Below are 26,399 nucleotides of genomic sequence, written 5' to 3'. Positions count from 1 at the left end.
AACACTAAATGGCACATAATGTCTTGTCACTTTTCATAGACAGACATTTCTGTTGGGGCAGATTCTTGTCAGAATACATAATTGTTGCATATTTTCTCTTTGCACATGCAACAGATTTCCTTTTTACAGTAATATATATATATATAAATTGAAGGAAAGTTATCTGTTAGAAGACAATGTTTTGAAAGTGCAAAAATAGAGTACAAACTGCAATATTCTGAAATATAATTTTAACAAAATTAAATATTGTTTACTATTTTGATATATTTTAACATGTAATTAATTGCTGTGATGGTAAAGCTGAATTTTCAGAAGCTATGATTACAGTCTTCAGGGTCACATGATCCATTCATTTACTGATAAAGAAACGTTTCTTATCCATGTTGAAAACAGGTCAGAAGGCAGAAATTGATATGAAATGGAAATCTTTTGCTACTTTATAATAAATGCATCCTTGCTTTTAGAACAATGCTGTTGATAATCACAACCTCAAACGTCAAAATCTTCTCAAACCATCAATCATACAGCTTTGTTCACATATAACAGAAATACAGACGTTTTCCAGTCAGCAGCTAAATGACAAATTAGAATTTTAGAAAGAAAATATATACTATTACATTGCAAAACAATTCAAGAATATGTTTTGAAAATGAAGAAAAGGGTGTTTAAGGAACCTCAAGACTGTCTGCGGACACATTTTCAGCGTTGCTAACAAGCTAAAGTTAGACAGGATGCTAAAAACACTAGCGGGTCTTTGTGAGGTTGTTAAAAAAAACCCTGTTGTTTACCTGGCCGAGGTAGTTCAGCTTTGGATTATATGCTGCAGTTGATTCTAACCTTTCAGTTACCTTTACTAATGACATGCAGCTCGTAAGCTTCTGGTGGTGCAGCTGTTTTTGTTGTTGTTGTTTTAGCATCGTTAGGAGAAGCTAACCTTGGAAACAACAAAATGGTATGATCATTACAGTACCTGCTTTAACAACTGAATGCAGTACGTTGGAGTGCTTTGTGTGAGTTTATGGCTCTTTAGCCTTTTGGAGGCTGATTGGAGATTGTTTGGTGCTGTTTTTCCCTTTTAAGGGGTTAATTACTACAACAGAACCAGATGCAAAATAACCCATTTTTGTCTGTTTTTTTTTTTTTTACCTCCAAATAAAAACAACCTATGTTCAGATTGAATTATTATCAACATATGCAAACCAAATAGGCTTAAAAAGGTAAATGAAGAGTTTATTTTTACCCTCTCTGTTATCAGGGTCATTGCAACATGTTCTCTGGCTGTCACCAGCGTTTCCCAGGTAACAGTCATTACTTTCTCTGGATGCTGATGTGGTTGAAGAGATGGTGCTTTTGAATCTGTTTGAATGACACATACATTCAGAGCTCTGATAGACCTGACGACTGCTGCTCTAAGAGAAACAAATTGAATATCACATCAGAAGCTCACTGTCGATTCATGTTCGGAGTCTATAATCTTCTTGAACAGTATAAACTGAATGGATGTTTTTGTTTTTTAGAATCCAATGAGTTTTTGGACAGGTACTATGGCAATAGCATTATGGTAGTTATTCATTTCCATAGCTACATGGTATGATTCATATGTCTATTTATTGTGCTATCTCATTATTCCTTGGTTTGCTTTGAGTCATAATGTCGGTCTGTGTAATAAGTCTGGAATAAACTCAATTTTCAATCTGGAGAAGTTGACACTAGTTGCCAAAAGTTAAAGTCCTTCTGCATATTTGAGTTGACAGATTTCACTGAAAATTTTGTGAAGTTTATGATGGTCACAGATTTTGAATCTTTTTTTTTTTTTTTTTTTTTTTTTACTTCAGACTGTGATTCCATTCATTAATAGGATACCAAACAAGTTTTAAGCCAACTTTAGAGCACTTATTGATTTCATTACATATCTCCTTGTTGTGAGATGTTGAGATGCAAACAACTTTAAAATCTGTTATGATCCTCACTTTTTAATGTATGATGCCCAAATTTTCCTTGACTGTTTACAAAGTCAGTAAGTGTATGATGTCTAACGTTTTAAAATCTGATCAGATTTTAAAATGTTTGTATTTTATTCGAGGCTTTATTGGAGACAATTTTAAGGGTTGAGGATGGTTGACTCCGATGTTTTTGCAAGTTACAGTTAATGACTGTTTATGACTGTTAATGACAATTAATTCATTCAGTCAACTGATTTGTTCAAACACACTCATTCCTTTGAGAACAAAACACATGAATGTCTTTATAAGTTAATTGAATCATTCATTCAGCCAATTCACTCAAACATCCAGATTTATGCATGAAACAAATGTGAATGTCTTTATGGCTGCATCCAAAATCACATACTTCCCTGCTATATAGTAAACGAAAAACAGTATGTAACAAAAGTACTATGTCGGTATACAAAAAGTAGTACAGTATCCATAAATTACCCGTATAACTGACTTTTCCAGCAAGATTCTGAAATGTGTATACGATTCATTTTTCTAATACACTGGAAAGGATTTGTGAATGGTATAGAGTCAAAGAATCATTCACTCAAAAGATTCTTTCAGAACTCAGTTGTGGTTTGGAGCAAAGCAAGAATATTAATGTAAGCACAATATTGTGTCTGCAATTTATGTTACTAAAAAAATGCTCTCTTAAGTGCTCCGAATATTGAGAACAACAACATCACTTGCTCATGTTAAATGTTTTGTTTGAATCTCAAAAATATTGTTTATTTTAAACAATCTATTATGTTTGTGTGTGTATATATGGCAATATATGATACGGTAATTTTATCATTAACAGGATTTTACTGTAACGTTTTTACAGTGCACATCATAAATCACCGACTCTCGTGCTGCTGTTTTCTTCCAGTGCTCTTTCTGCTTCATAACACCTGATCTGGCCAAACACAGCTCTTTGGCTGCAGAGTGCACAATGAAGAACAGTAATTACTGCGGCCTCTTTCACACACACACTTTATCCTGTCATCGGTTTTAGTGATTGGCCCTGACCACAGACTTCAAACCACTGGCATGTCTGCCTTGCAACAGAGCTCCATGTCTCTCTGTAATGGTCTTCTAGTATTGTTCCCAGCAATTTAGGCTGGCGCTTGAAGTCGAGTATAAGTGTGGTAAAATAAATAGAGAGAAACAAAAGAAACTGTTAGGGAAATACATTCACATGCACGTCATCGATCACTTACCCCAGGGTTTAATGTTACATCCTAACCACCATGGCTGTTGACCATAGTTATGTGACTGTTGTCTTCATATGTCACAGTGACAGCATTTAAAATCGCATACTCTCTGAGCGCTATCATACACCTGGCGCAAGTGTTTTTGCTATAGTTTCAGCCCGACCCAAATATAATTGTCCTGTCCTGCGCCACTTTGTTTAAATAGCATTTGCATTTGCGCCCATTTCTTCGCCCATGGGTGTGCTAGTCTGAAAAAGAGGTGTGTTCAGGCGCATTGTTGGTGCGTTGCTATTTTGAGAAGCTGAAAATAGACTATACACCAACTCAAACCTGGACTGAAGTCTGCCGAAATGTTACTTCTTTGATATTTAAAGATCGCGTTAATAATATGCGCATATAGGAGGGTGAACAGCGTGCTTATTACAAGCAGCAGCACACAAACATTTTTAGAAATTAAAAATTAAATTCCACCATGTAAATAGCTATTTTGGATGCAGCCAATGACTTGTTACCTACTATTTTTTTGCATACTGTATAGTAAATAAAGTATGCAATTTTGGATGAATCCTGTGAATTCTGACATACTTTTCATATACCGTTTTTCACCTACTAGAAGGGAAGTATGTGATTTTTGCATGCAGCCTGTGAATTTGTACATACTACTCTTCACACACTGTTTTCACCTTCTGTATAGGGAAGTAGGCCGATGTGATTTTAGAGGCAGGCTGTTAATTCGGAGATACTTCTCTTTTCACCTTCTATATACTGGGGAAGTATGTATTTTGGATGCATAAAAGAGAATGTGTACTTGTTACTCTTCACATGCTATTTTTGCCTGTATAGTAGGGAAGTATGTGATTTTGGATTCCTTCCTATGAATTCTAACATAATTTTCCACATACTGTTTTTCCCCTTCTAGAAGGTAAGTACTGTATGTGATTTTGCATGCATCCTTTGAATTTGTGTATATATTACTCTTCACATACAATTTTCACCTACTTTATAGTACGTAACTATGCAGTTTAAGATGCAGAATGTGAATCTGTAAATACTACTCTTCACATACTATTTTTGCCTATTGTATAGTAGGGAAGTATGCGATTTAAGATGCAGCCTGTGAATTCAGACATATTTCTCCTTTTACATACCATTTTTCACCTACTATATAGTGTGGAAAGTATGCAGTTTTGGATTCAGAATGTGAATCTGTAAATACTCCTCTTCACATACAGTTTTTACCTACTATATAGTATTGAAATATGTGATTTTGGATGCAGCCTGTGTATTCGGAAAGTTTTCTTTTCACATACTGTATAGTATGGAAGTATGTGATTTTGGATGTAGCCTGTGAATCTGTACCTACAACTTGAATTACTATCTTTTATTGCAATGGCCAGATGTGCAACTCTCTTAAAATGAATAATTTTGGCAGAGAAAAATATTGGTAATGATTATAGTCTTGTTTTGAAGTAAAAAGGAATTGCTAGGAATATTTTCCTTTGCGATTAAACAATCCATGCATCAAAGCGGTTCAACTAATACAGTGAGTCAAAACCTAAATGATGAGGACAATCATTACCCATCTGAGTCTTTGCATCTCTGATGGTTTCATTAAGCTTTGAAATATGCAGCGTTTCGCCTCATCTGAACCATGAAAACGCAGTTGTTTTATTGAAACTGAATGTTCTGGTCGGGCCACAGAGCTTCAAATCACGGCTATGAATTTTGATGCCAGTCAGAGGGCCAAGTTCAGTTATTGCATGTGGTTCTCATTAAACTCAGCAAATGGGAATAAAATAGGTCTGTTTCAGCATTCGGATGTACAGGTGGTGAGGGAGAGACATCTGTCTAGTGATGGAGAGAGTGGGCATTTGTATTATACCGAAGTGGACTTGTTCTGGCTTATGCATTGCAATCATGGATGTTTTGGGAAAAAAAAGAACATGCGTTTACACAAATTAGAAGCGATTTTCTTGAAATGTTGACTCTGACAGTCTGAACGCAGTGCAACCATAAGTTTCCTTCATCTCCATAATCTGATTTATTTAACAGCCACAAATGCAGTTTTATATAACCAAATAATGCTTGTAAGGCAGCCACAAAACATACTACAAGACGCCTCATTGAGGGCATCTAGTCAGCCTTGATTTGTTGGGCGACATCTGAAAAGAAAGCCAAAAAAGCATTTCTCGTACACTGCCTTACTCCTTTTGCCATTTAGCTCACTCTGACAGGCATTGATTCCTTGTTAATTGTTCAGACTTTTCTTCAGACAGACCGGATGTCAAGAAAAAAGCACATTTGCATCTTGTTTTTTTTCTGCAAAGAGTACAAACGTGCCATGCTAGCTTATGATTAAAGCGGCATTAGTGGCATTATACCTCCCAGGGTGCTGTGCTGTAACTTTAGATGTTCCTGTATCCCCTGCCATGCTAAAAGCATGTTTTCTTTAGCATCGTTTTTTTAGGTGCATTACAAGGCTTTGTTAACCATTACACACAGAAGTTTAAGACTGAGATGACATTTTTGCTTTACTCAAGCTGATTATGTTTCACAGCTTGACCTCTGATTCGTGGAACGAAGGATCTTGGATCTCTTTTAATCGTGCAGAGAACTGAAAATGACCCTTTCCCTTTCGTCACATACATGATTAGATATCTCCATGGCGCATTACACAAGATCCTTCTTCATTACACATCCGATTGGAGCTGTCATTGTGTCATATAAATGGATGTGGTACTGCTCACGCTGATCAAAGCCCATTAGAGGCCAATTTATTCAGCAGTGTTTCACTAGCATTATGACTCGCTTCTATTATAGCGGAAGTATGCGATCCAGATCTCCAGTCAGAATGAATAACTGTGAGTAAATGAAAAGAGACTGTTACTGATTGAACAGAAGTAAAAATGATTTAAATGAACGAGCTTACTTGGGACAAATATGCATGTTAAATTGACAAGAAGTCATTTAGAAGACGCTTTTATTCAAACCCACGTACTATAGACTTGTCATTGTCACAATAATGAAAATTTAGAAACTCTCCAATGGGCTCAAACTATTAGTGTTCGAGCTAAGATCATTATCCTGTCACGCTACCCCGTTGTTACAAATAGTGCTCCACACATGAGGAGAAAGGACTCACAATATATTTAATTAGCATTTGGTGCACTTTTATTAGTCTTATGTACTTTCATAGTTTTTATTTTGAACTCTATATTACTTTTACGGAGACTTGTCATTATTCATTTACAGGTAATTTCTTTGGGCTTTCATTTTAATTAGTTTTTGTAATTTCTTTTTATTTGTGCTTGACATTTTTATATTATTTTGTTTTTACACACATGTATATATAGTATTAGTTTTAGTAATTTTAGCAATTTGGTTGATGACCAATTATTTTTACATTTACATTTTCTTTATATAACATTTTTTCAGCTTTATTTCAATTAATGAAATCAAATTTTAATCATTTTAGTTAACAAGAACAACACTGGTTTATTAGAGTATGCTTACACCAAACCAATGTATAAACGGATATAAAATATAAAAAATTTTATCAATACAATGATGTATTGAATGAAGTGAACATATTATAAAGTAAGCTTTTTTTTTATACTCGGCATTCTTTTAGATTTTTGCATCAAGCTTGTTGCAGTTAATTATGAGATTTGGTTCTCTGCAAATAATATACATGCCAATGATTTTTTATAGGGATAGTTCACCAAAAAATGAGGAAGAGTAAATGATGAAAATATCGTCATAGGTAAATTAACAAATTTGGAACATTGCATAGCATTGCATAGTCTTTCCTGATCTGTTTTTCACCGTCTGTCAACCTTTCTCTCTGTTCTGTCTCTGTTTGTGCCAGTCTTCCTCCCTAGAGTATTCAGCTTCTTTGGTCGATGATGTTGAGCTTCCTCTGATCATTGCCTGTTCTCTAACGCATCTTCTCTCGCTTTCCTCATCTGTGCATGAGTGGATGCAAGAAGGGATATTTTGTCCCTAAAGTTTTGTCTCTTGTGTCCTAACTCTCTCCCTCTTCTTTCCCTCCAGGAAGTTCCTGTCATAGCAACACACTCCCTGCATTGGTTCGGACTCCTTCTCTAATGATGCAGTCCGGTCTGGACATGAAGCCTTTCATGACCTTCCCAGTGGAGAGCTCCTCTCCAGTCGGCCTGTTCCCCAATTTCAATTCGGTAAGTAAGCCTGCTTTCATCTGTCTGCTCTTGGCTGTCTGCCTCTTTAATGTTGGCTTCGTTCCTGTGTGTGTTGACACTGATGGAATTAAAACCTTCACTGAAAATCATGGCATGTGGAGGGATAATGTTCTTTGTTAGGTGGATATCGTCCTTCACAAACTGCAGCGTGTGTGGTTGTTTGGAAGAGGGTCTGATAATTGCGTGCTAGCGGCTATTTAGAATGGCATACTACATTGGAGGCTCGCCCGAAAATGAGCCATGAGGTTAGCAGACAGCAGGGAAAAAACAAAGCTGAATGCAAATAACTAAATGCAACTAGCCATATAATCCTGCATAGTTAGGACAGCAAAAGAAACGGTTTTTCAATGTTTAAAAGATAATTAGAAATGTTGTGGCTTGCAGAAATCTATAGCCATGCCAAGTTAGGCAGGCTGTGCAACATGCCCTCATCAATAAGTATGGTAAAGAAATGTGTTTCTTTTTTTCAGAAATGAATTCTTTCTTTTTTTTTTTATCAAGGTCACATTAAATTGATCAAAAATGACACTAAAGACATTGGTAATGTTACAAAAGATAGATGCTAGTCTTTCTAACTTTCTTGAGCTGCAGATCAGCACATTTATTGATTTCTGAAGCATCATGTTACATTGAAAACTTGAGTAATGATACTGAAAATTCAGCTTTACATGTCAGGAATAAATTGTTTTAAAATACATTATTATAGACAACAATTATTTTAATTTGTAATAATAATTCACATTATTCCTGTTTTTACTGTGTTTTTGATCAAATAAATGTAGCCTTGTGGGTCACCTTAGAAAAACTTTTTAAAAAATTAACTTTTGAACTATTGTGTAAGTGTTCACTTGCAGCAAGGAAGTGGTTTTGCCAACCACAAGTTTTTTTTTTTTTTTTTTTCAGAATTATTGTAATTTTGTATATTGTTGGACCTAGTGGTTAAATGATTTTTTAAGTCACGGATCGGAGAGTTTTGGGGTTCAAGGGTTTATTGTTGCTTTCCATTTATCATTTAACATACCTTGTTCAATACCACAGCAAAAACTACTAGCCTAAGAAAGTAAAAAAAAAATATTAAAGACAAGTGGAAAGCTTGGGGGGAAAATAAGAGGAAATACACTAATTACAATAGATAAATACAACAGGATAAAGTTACAAATAAAATAAGGACTGCAGTATTCAGGTACAGAAATGTAATAATTAAGTGCAAAATAACACTGCATAGTGTTCACTGTATAAATGACATGTATATTAATCTTTGTCAAAGCTGTGTTATTGTTTGATTAGCTGTAATGACAGCATCGGGTATTTATAGGCTGCTGTCCCTTTAAGACCTGATGCACATGTCTAATGAAACACATCCAATTTCTTTCTTAAATTTACCACATTGATTGTCGAGATGAGTATTTTATCAGAATTTTATGGGTATGTGTCTGTTCAAACACAAGGAGATGCGAAAGCGTTATCTTGTTGGAATGGTTTAAATTCACTTGAGTCTGTAAACAAGTGCAAATGATAAACTTTAATTGGATTATGGTTAAATTTTCCATTAAATCCGCGGATCACATATGTGCCGAACCATGGGGCCTGGTCTGTACAGATCATGGATCAACTACGATCCATTCAACTCATAGTTTGGCCTATGCAGTTTATGGCAACATGAATACATTTCAATGCGAATTCAGTGTGATTTTTTTTTTTTTATATTTCAGCTTAATTATCTTCTGGATCAGCTGTTAGTATTTGTTTTGAACCTCCTTAATTAAACACTTTCCATTCCAAGCAGACCGTAGGCAAGATATTAAAAAAGGCATTGCCGACAAGTTGCTCATTTTTGCTCACCCTGTTCAACACGAGATGATGTTTCACTTTTTCTTTTCTGTGTTTTGTTCTCGTAGCCTTGATATTAAAACAGTAGCAATATCAGATGTTCAGTTTATTATATCCCAGTTAATGGCAGCAGTCCTAGTATGTTTCATTCTGAACGTCGCCTGTGTGCGTTTGAGGGAAAGTCTGCAGTCGTGTCGACCCCTCATGCATTGATTCCAGCCCCTGCCAACCCCCCAAATAAGAGGGAGCAAAATCGATTTGTGCTTTTATCTCCACACCCAGACCGCTGTGGTGATGGCAACGAAGGGAGACAGAGAGAGAGGCTGATGGGATCTGAAATAGAAAGAAAGTCAGTCTGAATGTGGGGCTTGTTTAACTGCCATGGTTTTATTGTGTGGCTCAAAACCTTTCTCCTTCTTTCTTTTCACTTACTCCCTCTGTTTCTTTCACTTTCTTGTCACTCTTCTCACTCTCCGCAATGCATCGTCCTGCTGTGACTCAAAGTGACTGTGCTCTCTTTAAAGCGGTTAGTAAAGGCCAAGCCTTGGGTCATTGTGAAACAAGGATGGTGTGCCATTCCAAATTAAATTACAAAGTCTTTTCAATTTCAATTCAATCATATATATATGTTGGTCTGAGTATTTCAAAAACTGCTGGTCTACTGGGATTTTCTAGGGTTTACAGAGAATGGTCCAAAAAAGAGAAAATGATTGGTACCAGTGAGTGGCAGTTGTGTGGACGAAAATGCCTTGTTGATGTCAGTGGTCAGAGGAGAATGGGCAGACTGTTTAGAGATGCTAGAAAGGCAACAGTAACTCGAATAACCACTTGTTACAACCAAGGTATGCAGAATACCATTTTGAACGCACAACACATTGAACCTTGAAGCAGATGGTCTACAGCAGCAGAAGGCTACAATTCGTACAGGCTCACCAAAACTGGACAATAGAAGATTGGAAAAACATTGCCTGGTCTGATGAGTTTCAATTTCTGCTATAACATTCAGATGATAGGGTCAGAATTTGTACATGAAAGCATGGAACCATCCTGCCTTGTCTCAACTGTTTAGGCTGGTGGTGGTGGTGGTGTAATGGTATAGGGCAGTGGTTCCCAAAGTAGGGGTCGCGACCCCACGGTCGCGAGATGATTTCGATATAGGCTTTATATATTTTTGTTTCAATTAATTTAACTCTTTCGCATCGCACGTACGATCACACCGGTGTGATCAGTCTAGGCTAGTCCCTGGAGTGTACGACCACACCGGTCAGTGCATGACGTGAAATTCAAATGTGCTCTCGCGAGTTGGCTGGCGCTGAGCCAGAGACAAGTGCGCTGAGAGCTGTCATCACAACTTTTCAGTGTTTTCAACCACATAATGTTTATTTTAGGTTTCAGACATATAAGTACTAGAAAAAACAATACATTTAGAGTTTGTAAAATACACACTGATGTCAAAGGAAGAGACAATAATAATCTTTTTCATTATAATTAGACACATTTTATTCATATCAGATACACATTGTGTAAGTAACTTTAAAGTTTACTCCATTATTCTCCCAGTTCACCAGCCACTTACTTTTATGTATTTCGGGAGAAGTGGATGAATTCACGTGTTGTAAATCCAACAGATCTGATTCTCTGAACTGCGTCTGCGGCACAAACTAAGATGGCGGCGCCCATCGCGCATACAGCTCAACTAACGCGATCGTTATAAAGGTGTTTAAACAACAAAACACTTCCACTTGCATATATTTGACAATCGGAATATCAGCTATTTCATGCCATATCTAACAAATTTGTTAATATTTTGAATAAAAAAGGAAAAATGACAAAAGCAGATCATTCATTCAGCTCTGTTGTTGCTGCGGTATGTCACGTGACAAGCAATGACGCGTCACCATGGAAAGCATAAAGTGACACATCTAGCGGATTAGCAGGAGTGTGTGTGTGCGTGTGTGTGCGCGTGTGTGCGCGTGTGTGTGCGCGCGCGCACGGGTGTGAGCAGCTCAGACTTACTCGACTGGTTCCTGATGGCAGAATAATGAACGAGTTCAACCCAACATAGCTGCACAGTTACTTTCCGAGAGAGAACAGGTGGATATCGAGCAGCTCATACAGAATTGTAACACTGAGTTTGCACGCAGAACAATAAAATATAACTTCGTGTGCTTTGAGACTGGGCATAAAATCGATTTGCTGTACTACATTTCACGCGACGAGAGGTGTTTTTTTTGGGGGGGGGGGGGGGTCGCGGGGCAGCATCGCATTTATCATGGGGTCGCGGGCTAAAAAGTTTGGGAACCCCTGGTATAGGGGATATTTTCTTGGCACACATTTTTGGCCCCTTAGTACCAACTGAGCATCGTTTAAACGCCACAGTCTATCTGAGTATTGTAGCTGACCATGTCCATCCCTTTATGACTACATTGTACCCATCTTCTGATGGCTACTTCCAGCAGGATAATGCACCATGTCACAAAGCTCAAATCATCACAGACTGGTTTCTTGGGTATGACAATGAGTTTACTTGACTCAAATGGCCTTCACAGTCACCAGATCTCAATCCAATAGAGCATCTCTGGTATGTTGTGGAATGGGAGATTTTGCATCATCTGCAGCTGACAAATCTGCATCAACTGTCTGATGCTATAATGTCAATATGGACCAAAATCTTGTTTGGTATATATGTCCATATGTTTCCAACACCTTGTTGAATCTATGCCACAGAAAATTAAGGCAGTTCCAACCCGGTTAGCGCAAGGTTGGCTCTGAATTCACGTACACACAGACCAAGGGTCACAGGAGGGGTGGGATGTTGATCAGTTTTGGCTTGCGATGGTTGTCATCATCGATCTCAACCAATGAAATATTTGGGTTGGCCTAAGACTAACCCACCGTCTTACGGAGCAAGATATCTCAAAAAACACATTCTGCCTTTTGCATGATGATAACAATATAATGCACACTAGGGATGAGAATCGTGAAGAATTCAACAATTTGGTCTTACCAAATATTAAAAACTACTAAGACTGTAGTAGAACTCACATGAATGCTCCAGATCAAATTATTTAGGCTAAGCATCAACATTAACAAACCACTGTTCACTGTTATTTTTAACAGAAAAGAGCTCGAAATCACGACTTCATAAGTGGGATAGGACCTTTTTACGATTAGCATGTGAAGACAGCAGAGAAGCGCTGTGGAGTGCATTGTTTTGTTAGCGTTTTGGTTTATTATTTTGAGTTGTTTGGGACACTGTAACACACAGCCTTCTCACAATTGCTTTACACATCTATCACTTTTGCCGCTCAGAAATATATATACATATATTTATATAGCGTGTGTTTGTGTGTGTGTGTGTGTGTGTGTGTATATATATATATATATATATATATATATATATATATATATATATATATTAGGGGTGCGTTATGCGGATCGTTAGGGGATCGTTATGCGCATCTCGTCAGTAAAGCAGCTGTTACTACACAGAGCCGTTGTTAATAGAGAAGATGCGCAAATCCACTTCATTTTCAGCGTTTTTTGGCACATTTTCTCAGTTAACAACGGCTCTGTGTAGTAACAGCTGCTCTATGTGAAATCACGCACCTGATGGAATTAACCGCTGATTAGAAAACCGGCTTTAATGATGAGATGCGCATTAAAGATCGGCCGATCGTGATCGGAGCACCCCTAATATATATATATATATATATATATATATATATACATACACGCACACCCACACACACACACAAAATAGAATTCAGTATATTCTGCTTCCTGTTCTTCAAATTTGATTTCAGCTTCCTTTGTGTGAATTTGATTCTTTTTACAGCTTAATTTTATTCTAATTGCAGTTAAAAGGAAGTAAATTCTTAAATCTCACAGATCTGTCTGCAGTTGACTGCACTGTTTTTACGGCCCAGCACCCAACGGATTGCACAAAAAATAAACAAATAAACACAGCAGAAGCTGTCATAATTACTGCTTGACTGTTGGTGCAAATCAAGAGGTTCTCTGGGCTGCAATCACACCACCGCAAAATTAGCGTAATTATACCGTCTCCCTGCAAGGCCATCAAATGAATTATTTTCTCCTAATGAAACTAATCACAGTAGTCTCTGTTGAGCTTTCCAGGAATGGCATAGGCTAATTATAGTTAGTGGTGCACATGATTTGCGGGTATTTTGGAGGTATAGCTTGATCAGCGCTGTTGTTTGTTTGTCCCTTATACTGAACTCACCTCTCCTACCTCTCTTGTCATGGTGACTCCCCTCCAATCAGCATCTATGCTCGGCTCATTTACTATGCAGTACATTTCCATGTGTCTTAATATCTTGAATAAAACATTTAACTTTGAAATCAGTTTTCTTCAGGACATCACTAAGTGAGAATTTCACCAGTTTGGTTTGAGAATATGCTGATTGAATTAAAATCATTTCTAACTAATAACCAAATTATAAGGTTTTGTCCTCAGTTACACTTCACATCCAGTCCGTCTTTGGTACTATCCCTTCACATAACAAAAGCCATCATCTTTCAGGAAGTGACATCATTTTGGAAGGGAAGGTAAACAACAGCACAAGCTTTAGTGATATCATCATTTTAAAAATTAAAAAATGTTGAAATGAACTTCAGTTGAATCCCTCACTTTTATCTGTAGAGTAAACAGTCAAATTTAAGTTTCTGGAAGTTTGGTATATCCTCTTTTAAATTACAGCATGAATATGATTATTGTTACGTTACTTTGAAAGTACTGCATAACAAGCATGACTCAATAGAGATTCAGAGGAAAGAGAACTGCCGTTGTGTCATAAAAACACGTTGTGCGTGTGTGTGCCCTGACATATGCCTCTCCTGGCACACTGTCAGAGCTCACTGTGTGTGGAACATCATGAGCAGGTGTCCTTATGTATAATTAGTGCTTCCTCCACTCCACATGCAGAGAAGCCTACAAGTCCTCCAAGCTGCTATTAACTAGCCCACCGTCTTACGGAGCACGATATCTCAAAAAACATATTCTACCTTCTGCATGATGATAACAATATAATGCACACTAGGGATGAGAATCGTGAAGAATTCAACAATTTGGTTCCACCAAATATTCAAAACTACACATTTTTTATTAATACTTTTACACATGAGGAGATAGTTAAAATTAATAAAAAGTGACATTTTTTTTCTCCTATATATATATATATATATATATATATAGATCTATTTTAATTATTTATTTATTTTTTTTATTTACTTTATATAATATTTATATAAATATATATTTGTTAATACAATTACAATTTCTAACAAATGCTTTTGAAGTACAACTTAATTATTTATATTTCAAGTTGGATAGTAACAACTTTCTGCATCTGTGACTCATTTATCATTTTTATATATATATATATTTTTTTCAGAACTGGCTGTGAAATTTTGTACACTTTCATGTGCTTATTATTATTATTATATATATTTTTTTATTGTTTTACATTGGTGGAAGAAAAATGTTAACCAAAACCGATTGAAACCTGACACTAATGAATACAAATCATAACAACAGTAAGTGGTATCCGGCTAATTTGTTTCATGATTTGTGAAATATATTGAATAAATCTCTGTGATGGAGGCAGTTGCGGCAGCATTGGATACTAGTCATCAGCGTGATTGTGTTTATGTGCTTGAGAGCACTGCGCCCGATCAGGGATCCCAGCCTGATTACAGCGAGCGCATAGTCACGGCTCTCTCTCTCTCTCTCTCTCTCTCTCTCTCTCTCTCTCTCTCTCTCTCTCTCTCTCTGTGACTGAAATCAATGCTGCCAGAGTCACAACAGACTGAGGCCAGTTTGTGCTCGACCAGGTGTTCTCAGCCATGAAGAGAAGCACCACATTATCCATCTGCTGTGCTTTCTGTGCTTCAGAGACGGTCTCTAGCCTTGGCAAGGTCACAGCTATCAACTCACTCCAAGATATTCTTGCTATTACAGAGCTACAGATATCATTGAGGGAGCTCGTAAATAGGTTCAGAGACAGCCAGAGAAAGAAAGAAAAAAGATTGTTGTATTGTGAGTGTTGTCCCTGAGAGATGCCACAGTGGACATTATCATGAACTCTATGCTTCTTGGGCTGTTTTCTCTTTCCATTTCACTAATGTCATGGCTTGGCAATGGATTTGATAAGATTTGCATGTTTATATCAATCAGTTAATCTGTTTTTTCTTTTTAATTTATTTGCTTCCTTGACTTTGCAGGTGATCTGTGTGAGCGCATTCTTTCTGAATGATATTACTTTTCAAATTTCATTTTTGTTTACTTTTTAATTACGTCGGAATGGAGGTGAATGGCAGGGAAGTGTAATTTATATTCATTTGACAGTGACAGAGCTCTTCACTTCCACTAAAGCTAATGTGATTAACAATGCCTGATTGACAGGTAAATCTGATGAGATGGAGCTCCACCCACAAAGCCTGACATCATCATCTGTGTTTGTATGGAGTGAAGAATCAGAACAGACTTAAACAGAGACATAAATATGAAAATCATATGCAAGATGTGGTGAATCATGAGTGATCGAATATACGAAAGCAAACTTTACATTTAAATTTGTGTATTTTTTAACTGGTTTAAAGATACATTGATAAAAAATAAATAAGATAGTCACGTTCATGTGATCTTGTGCACTGAGTGAAAAGAACAAATTTATACAACAGTATTCATTGTACAGTAAGTATGCATAAAAAGTTTTGTGAATTGGTTTAATTTTCACCATTTTTTAGAAGGAATTAGTAATTTATCATAAACATAGAATCCAAATATATGTATTTGTTTTTAAATTAAACAAACAGTACAGAATTTCTGGAGGGAAAATTATTGTTAAAATTGCAAGAAATTATAAAATCGTTAAAAGTCTTATGAATTCAATTGATTGGGCATCCGTTTCTATTATTAAAATGTAATTACAAAAATCATTCAACTTTGCGGGGGAAAGGAATTTCATAGGACAGTACAATAGCCATTTAGTGTACTGTTTACAATTTACAATTTATTGACATTTGCCATTTAAAAACTGATTGTCCATTTAATTTAAAATCACATTGTTGACATTTGAAATTCTAATCCCTGAGCAATGTCAGTACAAACTAATTAATATTCATGAGCTCATATTTTGCCATATAAGGACATTGCAACCCCTCCATCGTCAGTTTCCCCCTTCTGTCTAATTTATTCCAGCACCACAGGATGAGCTGGGTACCGTACGGCAGATTTTGAATACACATGCAGTGGAAGAGCACAACAACAGTCCCACCAGCTGTATCTTCCCCCCTGACCCCTCCATCTCCCGCAGTCATTATATCTTTAGCCTGTAACTTCCCTGCACTGATAGCTGTTGTGCTTGTTGTGGTGGGAGAGCGAGATTTTAATTACAGATTACCGCTGTTCAGCATCATGCACAACAGGTAGCATGTCAGAGAGCTGACCGACTGCAACTATGGACTTTGGGTTCTTTAAAAACAGGATGTTTGGGGGTGGTGGGGGGCGTTTTCTGTGCTGTGGTTTTGTAGAGTTGGTCGAGTGGTGAGGAACTGCATTAGTGACCTGCAGAGGTCATGAATGGATGGCTGCTAGTCTACTTTACTGTCCCCTAATCAAATAAAAAGGAAGGAACTCTTGTCCAAGGATAAAATGGCATCAGAAAAATGGCATCAACCAAGTCCGCTTAAAAAGGTGGTGGGTTCATATTTAGTCCAGTAGCTATCGGACTCAACAGAAGAGAACTGTCATTGATTACATAGTTTGCATATTTGTAGCATGATAACAAAAAGTGTAGTTTAGTGTGTGTAGTATTTTTTTTTTGTTTGTTTGTTTTGTTTTGTTTATAACAGGTCTTTTTACAGACTTGCTGATTTCCAGTGATTTAATTGCTGTCACCGTGAGCGGGGCTTGAGACGTCATTAAGCTAAACATCTAGCTGGGAAATGTGGAATTCAACACGTTTTAGTTAAATGAAGTCAAGGCTTTAGGTGTAATCCATCCATCTCAAAGGGTAACTGTCATAAATACTTAATGGACCAAGTTCATACAAACTCTTATCAGTAGTGAACAGAATTGGCTGTGTAGAGTTGACTCCTGTTTACCCAAGCTCATCGGTTATTCAGAGCTAATCAGCCTGAGATGCGAGGATCAGCAGGCAGGCAGGGTGACAGCGAGTGAGAGAGAGCGGGAAAGAGAGGTGTTGCTGTGAGAACAGACCTCCACTGCATCGCTACCGGAGCGCACGCCACACCGCGTCTCTGTCTGTCTCTGTCTCCGCTGGTGTCTCCTTCTCTTGTGATTCCACACAAAAGTGTGCTATGGACACTCTCCGTTTGCTCCAGGTAAAATATGCCAGGATTGTGTTTGAAGTTGAATACGCTGGGGGGGTTTCTGTCTGTCTATTAAGTGAGCTGTGAAATGCTTTCCTGCTTGGAGAGACGGCTGTAGTGAGGGTGTGAAATGGTTAAATGACTTGGAGGCAAACTCAGAAGTCCGCTCTCTCGTGCCAGGGTTTCATGCATGGCTTCGAGAAGTAGTGAAACACTGTGCGTAATCCTGTTGGACGCTGCACAGCACATATTTTAGAGCTTGTTAAATTTTGTCCGTTTATTTTCTTGTCTCGTTAAATTCTCAGATCCAGGAGCACAGATTTGGGACACCATATGAACGGAAACATGTCCCTACCACAGTTCGAAACTGCTGAACTGTCCTTATCATTATTGCTGCTGTAATTGTGTGTAATTTAAGCGTTACATGTTTGTGGCATATTTTTATTGGGTTAATTATTTTATCTATAAAAGCTGTTTAAACTTTCTATTCATCATACAATCCTGTAAAAACAAATATGCTTTACAAAAAAAAAGCAGCAAATCAGCACAATAGAATGATTTCTGAATGATCACGTGACAGTAATGGCTGCTAAAATTCAGGTTTCCATAACAGAAATAAATTACATTTTAAAATAAATTCAGAGTTCTTTTAACAGGCAATAATATTTAATATTGTGCTGTTTTTACAGTATTTTTGATCAAATAAATGAAGCCTAGGTGAGCAATAAGAGACTTTTTTTCAAAAATATTACAAATTCTGATAGCTTTGCTGATGATGTGGGGCTTGTCAATGAAATAAATGTTTTTTATTTAAATGTTATCAAATGAAGTTTTAGAGCCTTGCTGGATGGAAAATATCGCTCAGATCTGATGTACTGATGGTAATTCTATAGTGTTTTGGAACCTGACAGTTGTGGTAGTTATGAACTATAAATGAGATGTGTGAAGATTATTAAAAAACATTATTTTGTTAATTTTCAGCAAAAAATAAATAAATTAATAATATGGTTGGTATATAATAACAGACTGTCACTTTTAATCTCGTTTATGATTGACATTCACTCTGGCACAACTTGATGTTTACTTTTACATGTCTTATAATTGCTTTTAAGCTTTTAAACGAGAAAATGATTTTTTCAAATCATCAAAAAGAATCGGTTAGGATGTTTTTATTCCATGTTCAAAAGACAGAGGACAAATATGTTTTTATATAAAAAGAACAGAGTCTTGAAAATACTTTTTCTGTTGTTTAGATGAAAATATTCATTTGATTTGAAAACATGCTGGTGAATGTTAAAACCCAACCTACTCTGAGCTATTCCTGGATCACAGTAATAAAGTGTGTTTGTTGTGTCATTTTGCTGTCACATTACGAGCATTCAGAATTTAATTGGAGAAAATGAGGACATATTTGTAAAGGTTTATGAAAGGCTTTCGTTTGCTTGAATGAAGGATAACTAGCTGGCAGAACTTCAGAAGCTACAAGTGATCAAGTCCACAGAGCTGCTTGGATGCTCTCCTGTTCTGATGTGGCAGAGATCACATTTGCTTTCCTGTCTTCATCCTCCTTGGTTCAGTAATCAGACTATCTGTTTTTATCAGGTAGAGCCCAGGAGACCAGCAAGGCCGCCATTGATTCTCGCCATTAAACAGCTGTCTTGCCTGCAGCTTGGGATCCTTATTGCTCTCATTTCCACCCAGCGTTCAGGGTCGTAGAGACTGACTAATGCAGGGGACACTCTGCGTGTCTGATTCACACCTCACTAACTAACTCTCTTTTCTAATGCTGATTCCACACTTTACAAATGATACTTTTTGGTGCTTTCACCAATGCGACCTTATTGTGAGTACTAGCAGCAGCTGTGTCCCACTGCGACTAGGTAATGAGTCAGGACGAGAAGATGCCAGCTTTACTGTTTTATTCGTGTTTTTGTCACTCTGAATTTACAACCAAACCTTTGCGTGCACAGAACACAGGCGCTTGCATCCTGACGATATATTGCAAAAGAAGCAGCTGTTGAGCAGAGATGGAATCTTAACGCTAGTTTGCTAAATCAACGTGACTCGATACTTTGGCTCCAAATTAGAATCTTAGAGTTTGCGAAGAGGAATATTTTCTGCAAATTTTATGATACAAATCTCTATCACACTTTTTATTTCTACATTACTCAATAATCTTATTCTAGTAAATCAGGACTTGTTTACCTACCTTATTTAACCCAAAATAGTGCATATTAGTTCCTTAAAGGTACGTATTAGTACCTTAATAGTACATATGTGAGCCTGGACCACAAAACCAGTCATAGGTAGCAAGGGTATATTTGTAGCAATAGCCAGAAATATATTGTATGTGTCAAAATGATTGATTTTTCTTATAAGCCAAAAACTATATTACATAAAGATTATGTTCCATTAAGATATTTTGTAAATTTCCTACCGTAAATATATCAAAGTTTAATTTTTGATTGGTATTATATGCATTGTTTCATTTGGACAACTTTAAAGGTGATTTTCTCAATATTTAGAATTTATAACAAAAAATTGGCACCCTCAGATTGCAGATTTTCAAATAGTTGTATCCCAGTAACAACATTTTTAATAATATGAAATTGTCCTGAAATGGGCTTTTTATAACTAACCCAAAGCATATACCATACCTGTACCATACATGATTATGCTCACCAAGACTGCATTTATTTGATTTAAAATACAGTAAAAACAATAATATTGCAAAATATTATTACAATTTAACATAACTTTTGGCTGTTTTAATGTTTTCAAATGTAATTTATTCTTCTATTTTAATCAGTAATTGTTCAGTCTTCAGCGGAACATGATTTGTCAGAAATCATGCAGATTTACTGCTCATGAAACATTTCTTACTATTAGTTGTTTAATCATTTTTGCAATCTGCGATGGATGTTTTACAGGACTCTTTGTTGAATAGAAATTTGAAAAGAACAACATTTTATTTAAAAAAAAAAACAAATTTTTGATAACATTATAATGCTGTCACTTTTGATCAGTCTATTGCATCTTTTATGGATAATGGCATTTATTTGACTTTGAACATGTCAGGTTATTAGAAATGATTCATACAATTACGTGTGACCATAAACATAAAAAAGATGCTAAATTAACATCATTAATAGTAGTTCACATCTACAAATTAGACAAATTATCTTTGCGAACTGAAATTTTTTTTAGTGCACACTCACTTCAGAAAACCGCTTTCATACCAGCCAAACGATTCAAACTCTGACAACAAACAGACTCTGGTCCACACCAGAATCTCTAATGTGAAAGCACCCTCAAGTGTTCCTCTGCTCTTTGTCTTCCAGATGGACCCCGTCCAGAAAGCAGTAATCAACCACACATTTGGAGTCTCCATTCCTCCCAAGAAAAAGCAAGTTATTTCTTGCAACATCTGTCAGCTCCGCTTTAATTCAGATGTGAGTACAAAAAACTAACTTTTCTCTGGTTATTTGTGTGTTTATATGAGGACGTGTAAATGTTTGTCTTTGGTTTGTGCATGTGCCGCATCTCCTTCCAGTGTAAACTTTTCTCTTTAATATGGAAAGAGAAATGATCTTAGCCCTTTCTAGTTCTGTCTGTGTAAAAGTGGCTGTTATAGTGCTGTGTTTGGCTCTGCACGCTGATGGCTGATTAAAAGTAGCCCCAGTACAGCCGTTTAGGGTTCAAGTGGCAACGCTCTTCATTAATCATACAAAACAAGGTAAGTGTGCTAATGTATGGTGATTTTAACAGACGTGATGCTGCCAGTTCCCCCAGCCAGCTTTTAATGAACACTTCTCAGCCATTTTCGACAAGATGCATGTTGGATCATTTGAATGGTTTCATTAAATCGATTGTTATGTTTGCTGTTTTTCAGTGCTCTCTCATTCTCTTTCTTTACCTGTGTTGATTGCACTCCATAATACACACAGCAATTCAACACAGATATCACAGTACGCCTTCAAAATACATTTTTGATGTTGTTAGATGAATATACAAAATCTATGTTTTTATATACAATTGGGAATCAAAGATCATTTCTTATTCAGAACCATTTCATTTTTAGTAAATTTTTTTTTTTTTTTAATGGTTCCAAATTATTTATACAATGTTTGGTTGTATTAAATGTGCTTGATTGCTGGCTCATGAATCTTGCCCAATAGAGAGAAAAATGTGTACCATTTGGAATTGAATTGAGAATGCCTTTTAAATTCTAAGTCAGTTCTGAAATAGAATCCAATTTAAATTTGAATTCAAGGAAATGAATTGATCAATTGAAATTTAAAGCAATTCACTAAACTCGAATGATTGCTTGAAAAAGCCTTGTTTTAGTGATTTGAAAACAATAGAGCCTTGCAGATTTGTTGAATGTTATTCCAGTTTCACTTCCTGTGGGTTGTGATATTTTCAGTTTAACTCATAAATTTAAAAGGCAAGTGAATTCTCTTCATTCAGAATTTTTCAAAACCCTGGTTGTGAGCTTGCCGTTTAAATTGAATATGAAGGTGAAAGACGACATCAAAAGATGGCAATACATCTTTAATCGTGTACATTGAAACATTGTTATCGGTTTCGTGAATAATTTTTTTCAATGAAGGACTCTTTTTACTAGAGATTATTTTTGATGAATCATTAAAACAACTCACAATTCGCTCTTAAACCACTTTATTTAAATTGGTTGAGAGAGAGAGAGAATTGTCAGAGTGTGTATTTGTATATGCGTGTGTGTGTGTGTGTGGGTGTGGGTGTGTATATGTATATATATATATATATATATATATATATATATATATATATATACAGTACATACATGCATACAATGGTGGCCAAGAATAAAAAAAATAAAATATGTCATATTGTAGGTTCTTCAAAGTAGCCACCTTTTGCTTTGATTACTGCTTTGCACACTCTTGGCTTTCTCTTGATGAGCCTCAAGAGGTAGTCACCTGAAATGGTCTTCCAACAGTCTTGAAGGAGTTCCCCGAGAGATGCTTAGCACTTGTTGGCCCTTTTGCCTTCTGTCTGCGGTCCAGCTTACCCCTAAACCATCTCGATTGGGTTCAGGTCTGGTGACTGTGGAGGCCAGGTCATCTGGCGCAGCACCCCATCACTCTCCTTCTTGCTCAAATAGCACTTGATGCCTTCAGTGTGATTTTATATTTATAATGTATATGTATGTGTGTATATGTGTGTGTGTACTCAGCTGCTGTTTATGATTTTCTTACCTTTTTGTAATCTATAATAGATTTTCATGCATAATGTCCCAAATAAAATGTGGCATTGTTTACTCACTGGCAGAGCAGTAAAATCCCAGCGGTTGCATTAAACAGTACCGTTGTGTTTACGAGTGTGCATACAGGTGTGGGGCTCTGCACACAGTTCACTTGTGTTGTGTTGTTCTCTATTGGAGAGGGGTAATTACTTACTGTACTGCCATGTTGTTCCACTCTGTCTTGGCATTGATTAAGCCATTTAATTTAAGATGAATGGCACAGGGTGGTAATAAGCCCTGGCTGACAGAGGGCTCCCACTGCGAACGGTAATTGAGAAAAGGTTTCTCTCCGAGTGGAAAACAGACGCAAGAGCACCATTGTGCATCTGTTTTGTCTCCTCCAGGTCTTTTTCATCTTTTATCGTGACAAACAGGCAGGAATGCAGCACAAGAACCCAGGGAACCCCTTTGGACTTCTGAGCAAAGGCAGACGTGGTCCTGTTGTCTCAGTGGGGTGGCTGCTGGGTGTCCCAGCCGGCCTGTTGTTCCCTCCTGCGGTGCATAATTGTTTGATTGCTATCGAGTTTGAAACCGTTTTCCAACACAGCCAACGTGCTTCTGAATTGAAGTGACTGCTAGAGATTAACTAGAGATCTCAGCTTCCTGTTATCATCTTCCCCCCTCTCTCTCTCCCGCTCTCTCTCACTCCAAACAAGCACAATAAAGCGGAAAGTGAAATGACTGCCTTTCCTGGGATAATTTAAAACAGTTTCCTCCTGCAATCTCCCATTTGAACAATGCTTTAAAGATTAAGTGGCGTATCTGAGCTAGCGTGGGGCGAACAGAAGTGTCAACGGATGTTCCCCAGACCGCCGAGCTCTTTGATGCTAATTCTGGGTGCATGTGTTGCCACGTTGTGATCTTCACCGATAGAGCTGTCTCTCCTGCTCTCAGTGCTCCCTGGAGATGCTCATCTGCAGGCCCAGTCCAAAGCACATCTTGCTTAAGTGGAAGTGATGCTCTGGTTGGCGTGTCAGAACGAATCAGCCCACGTCCCGTGTTTACCTTCGTTCTGCGCAGGCCTGAAGATGCCGTGTTTGTCGAGAGCTTTGCCCTTACCATTTTACGTTCCAGGAGAAGGGAGATTCGCACTCGTTATTCACAGCCAAAATGGCTCGTATTCGTCTCACAGGTTTCTCATGAAGATTAGCCATTGCCCTCGGAAGCTACAAACTTTATTCGTGGTTTTATTAAAGCTCAAACGCCTCTTCATTTTGCCACAATCCTGCGATGTAATTTAATCCCATATTTAGTGCACGCTTTAGACTCACTTTTTTCATCCAATCCTGTTGCCAGAGGGGGAAAAAACATTGTGTAACCAAAGGTTGAGCACATCCTCGGCCAAGCTCTAATGAAGTTTTGAGGGAAGCGGTAGTTCCACTCAGTGCTCTTGTTTCCATAATGAGTCCAAGTGTGTCGCTGTGAAGTGTCTAATGGGCATTTTTGGTGAAAATACACCATAAAAAGATCAAATAAACACTGTTTGATATTCCTCCCTGTTTGTTCTGTGAAATATTCCCATAGTGGTGTAAAATAACAATGATGTTCAGATTCGTTTGGACTTTAAAAACACTGTCTGGTACATACATTTATGTTGTATATAAAACCTATTTAGGTAGTCCTTTACATCATTTATAGCATATTACTATTTTGCTTTAGTGTTGCTATGGTATTATATTTTAAAAAAGAATCTGCTATTTCTATTATTTCTGTTATGTAATATACTTATGTAATCTAATTTAAATGTGTGTAATTTATGTAATCAAATAACTTTTTTAATAAAAATCTGCATAGTGCATGCTTGTGCAAATCAGTGTTCTAATCAGTGGCTAAAATGTTCTGGTTCTGGATGTTTGGTGCAAATTATTAATTTTGAAATCAAATTTAAATGTAAAATCATTGCATCCAAGCTTCATTAAAACATCCTGAAAATAAAATGTATCATGGTGTCCACAAAAAAATATTTAGCTGCACATCTTTTTTCAATATTAATTATAATAAGAAAGGGTTTTCTGAAGGGTCATGTGACAATGAAGACTGGAGTAATGGATGCTGAAAATTCAGCTTCACAGGAATAAATGACATATTAAAATATGTTAAAATAGAAAACTGATATATGAAATTGTAATAAAACTTCACAATCTAACTGTTTAGCTGTAATTTAACATTTTTACTGTATCCTTGGTGAGCATGAGAGACTTTTAAATGGTCATGTAGCTGCTGTCACATAAAGTATTTTAACTCCTCATCATCAGTCTTCACGATTGTGACTTGCTGGTGAGCATCACCACTGCTGTTTGGCTAATGTGTATAAATGGACACACTCGCACACATTACATGTTTCCCAAGTCACTATAGATTAGCACTAATTAATGGCTCAGATCAATGTGTGTAAAAGCCAAACCTTAAATGCCATTTATGTCCATTATGTTTTAAAACTTTGCCATGCGCATAATTACAGCCTTTAACTGTTCAAACCCACCACGCAATTTGCTGACCCCGTGAGAGTTTATTGTTCAACTTCAGCCTCTGAAATGCCTCATATAAATGACCTTACCATTAATGTGTTCAGCGTTTTATTTTATATGCTTTCCACTAACTAAACATGCTCCCATTTTCTCTAGAATGCAACTTTTTGTAATGCCATAATTACACTTCAGGCAGGGCCTGCAGGCAGCTGACAGGTCTAGAAGTTGTTTTTGGTTTGATATGGTGTTTTTATTTAATATTTAACTCTGAAATCCTGGCTCTCTATTTAGCTGTTAAAATAAATTCTTGCAGATGTGGCCTGAATAAACTGCTAATGTGGGAAAAATTGATGCTGAATAATCAGCTTTTCACTCTTTTGCCTTTTACAAATTCACAGAAACGGTTTACACTGAAACCTTTTGTTTCCCGACAGCATTGTCTTTTTTCAGTTACATTACTTTGTGTGAGAGTTTTTTTTCACCTTTGCAAGGTGTGTGTTTTGAAGGTTGTGTGTTCTTTTGAAGACTGCTTTATGCCTGGCGTATGCTCTTAGATTTCCCTTATCTCCGGTAAATGAGCTGTTTTATCTCTTTTTGCACTCAGCGAAACAGAGAAGCCCCGGCCATTTCATTTGAAGTTACCTGATCTAAAGGTGTGTGTCCTGCTGTGATGTGACATTAGGTGAAGTGGTGGCTTCCCTCCAGACAGAGACCTAAAGCCCTTATGTGAGAACATGTCAATGTGGCAGATAACCAGCACATCTCATTAAAGCTTAGTGGTCTCTTATACATGCTGTGTCATTGCAGACGACACACACTCGCAACACGTGTTTCGTTGCTTGACTAATGTTACCCAGCAGCATAAGGAGATCCTAGTCTCAATTCTTTTTTTATGTTTACACCTGGTATTAAGATGGTGGACACTGCTAAATTTAAACAGACTCCTTCTTTGCACTGTAATCTGTGTATATATTTGTGTCCCATATTTGTATTATATGAATGACTTCTGAAGGATCATGTGACACTGAAGACTGCTGAAAATGTAGCTT

The 26,399-nt window shown here is 36.9% G+C and overlaps 1 protein-coding gene across 7 annotated transcripts in view; it reads left to right on the top strand.

Annotated features, from left to right (window-relative positions):
* The window catches only part of LOC127965381 (zinc finger protein 385B), a 127,754-nt gene that overhangs the window by 88,867 nt on the left and 12,488 nt on the right, over nucleotides 1-26,399 (top strand). For all 7 annotated transcript variants that reach the window (XM_052566184.1, XM_052566183.1, XM_052566185.1 and 4 more), the window contains 2 exons: nucleotides 7,244-7,386; nucleotides 20,937-21,047. In XM_052566184.1, coding sequence (XP_052422144.1) covers nucleotides 7,244-7,386; nucleotides 20,937-21,047 — 254 coding nt within the window. The remainder of the gene's footprint in view (nucleotides 1-7,243; nucleotides 7,387-20,936; nucleotides 21,048-26,399) is intronic.

The sequence above is a fragment of the Carassius gibelio genome, chromosome B9, assembly GCF_023724105.1.
Source record: "Carassius gibelio isolate Cgi1373 ecotype wild population from Czech Republic chromosome B9, carGib1.2-hapl.c, whole genome shotgun sequence".
Taxonomy (NCBI): Eukaryota; Metazoa; Chordata; class Actinopteri; order Cypriniformes; family Cyprinidae; genus Carassius; species Carassius gibelio.
This window is presented reverse-complemented; position numbering and strand designations above follow the sequence as displayed.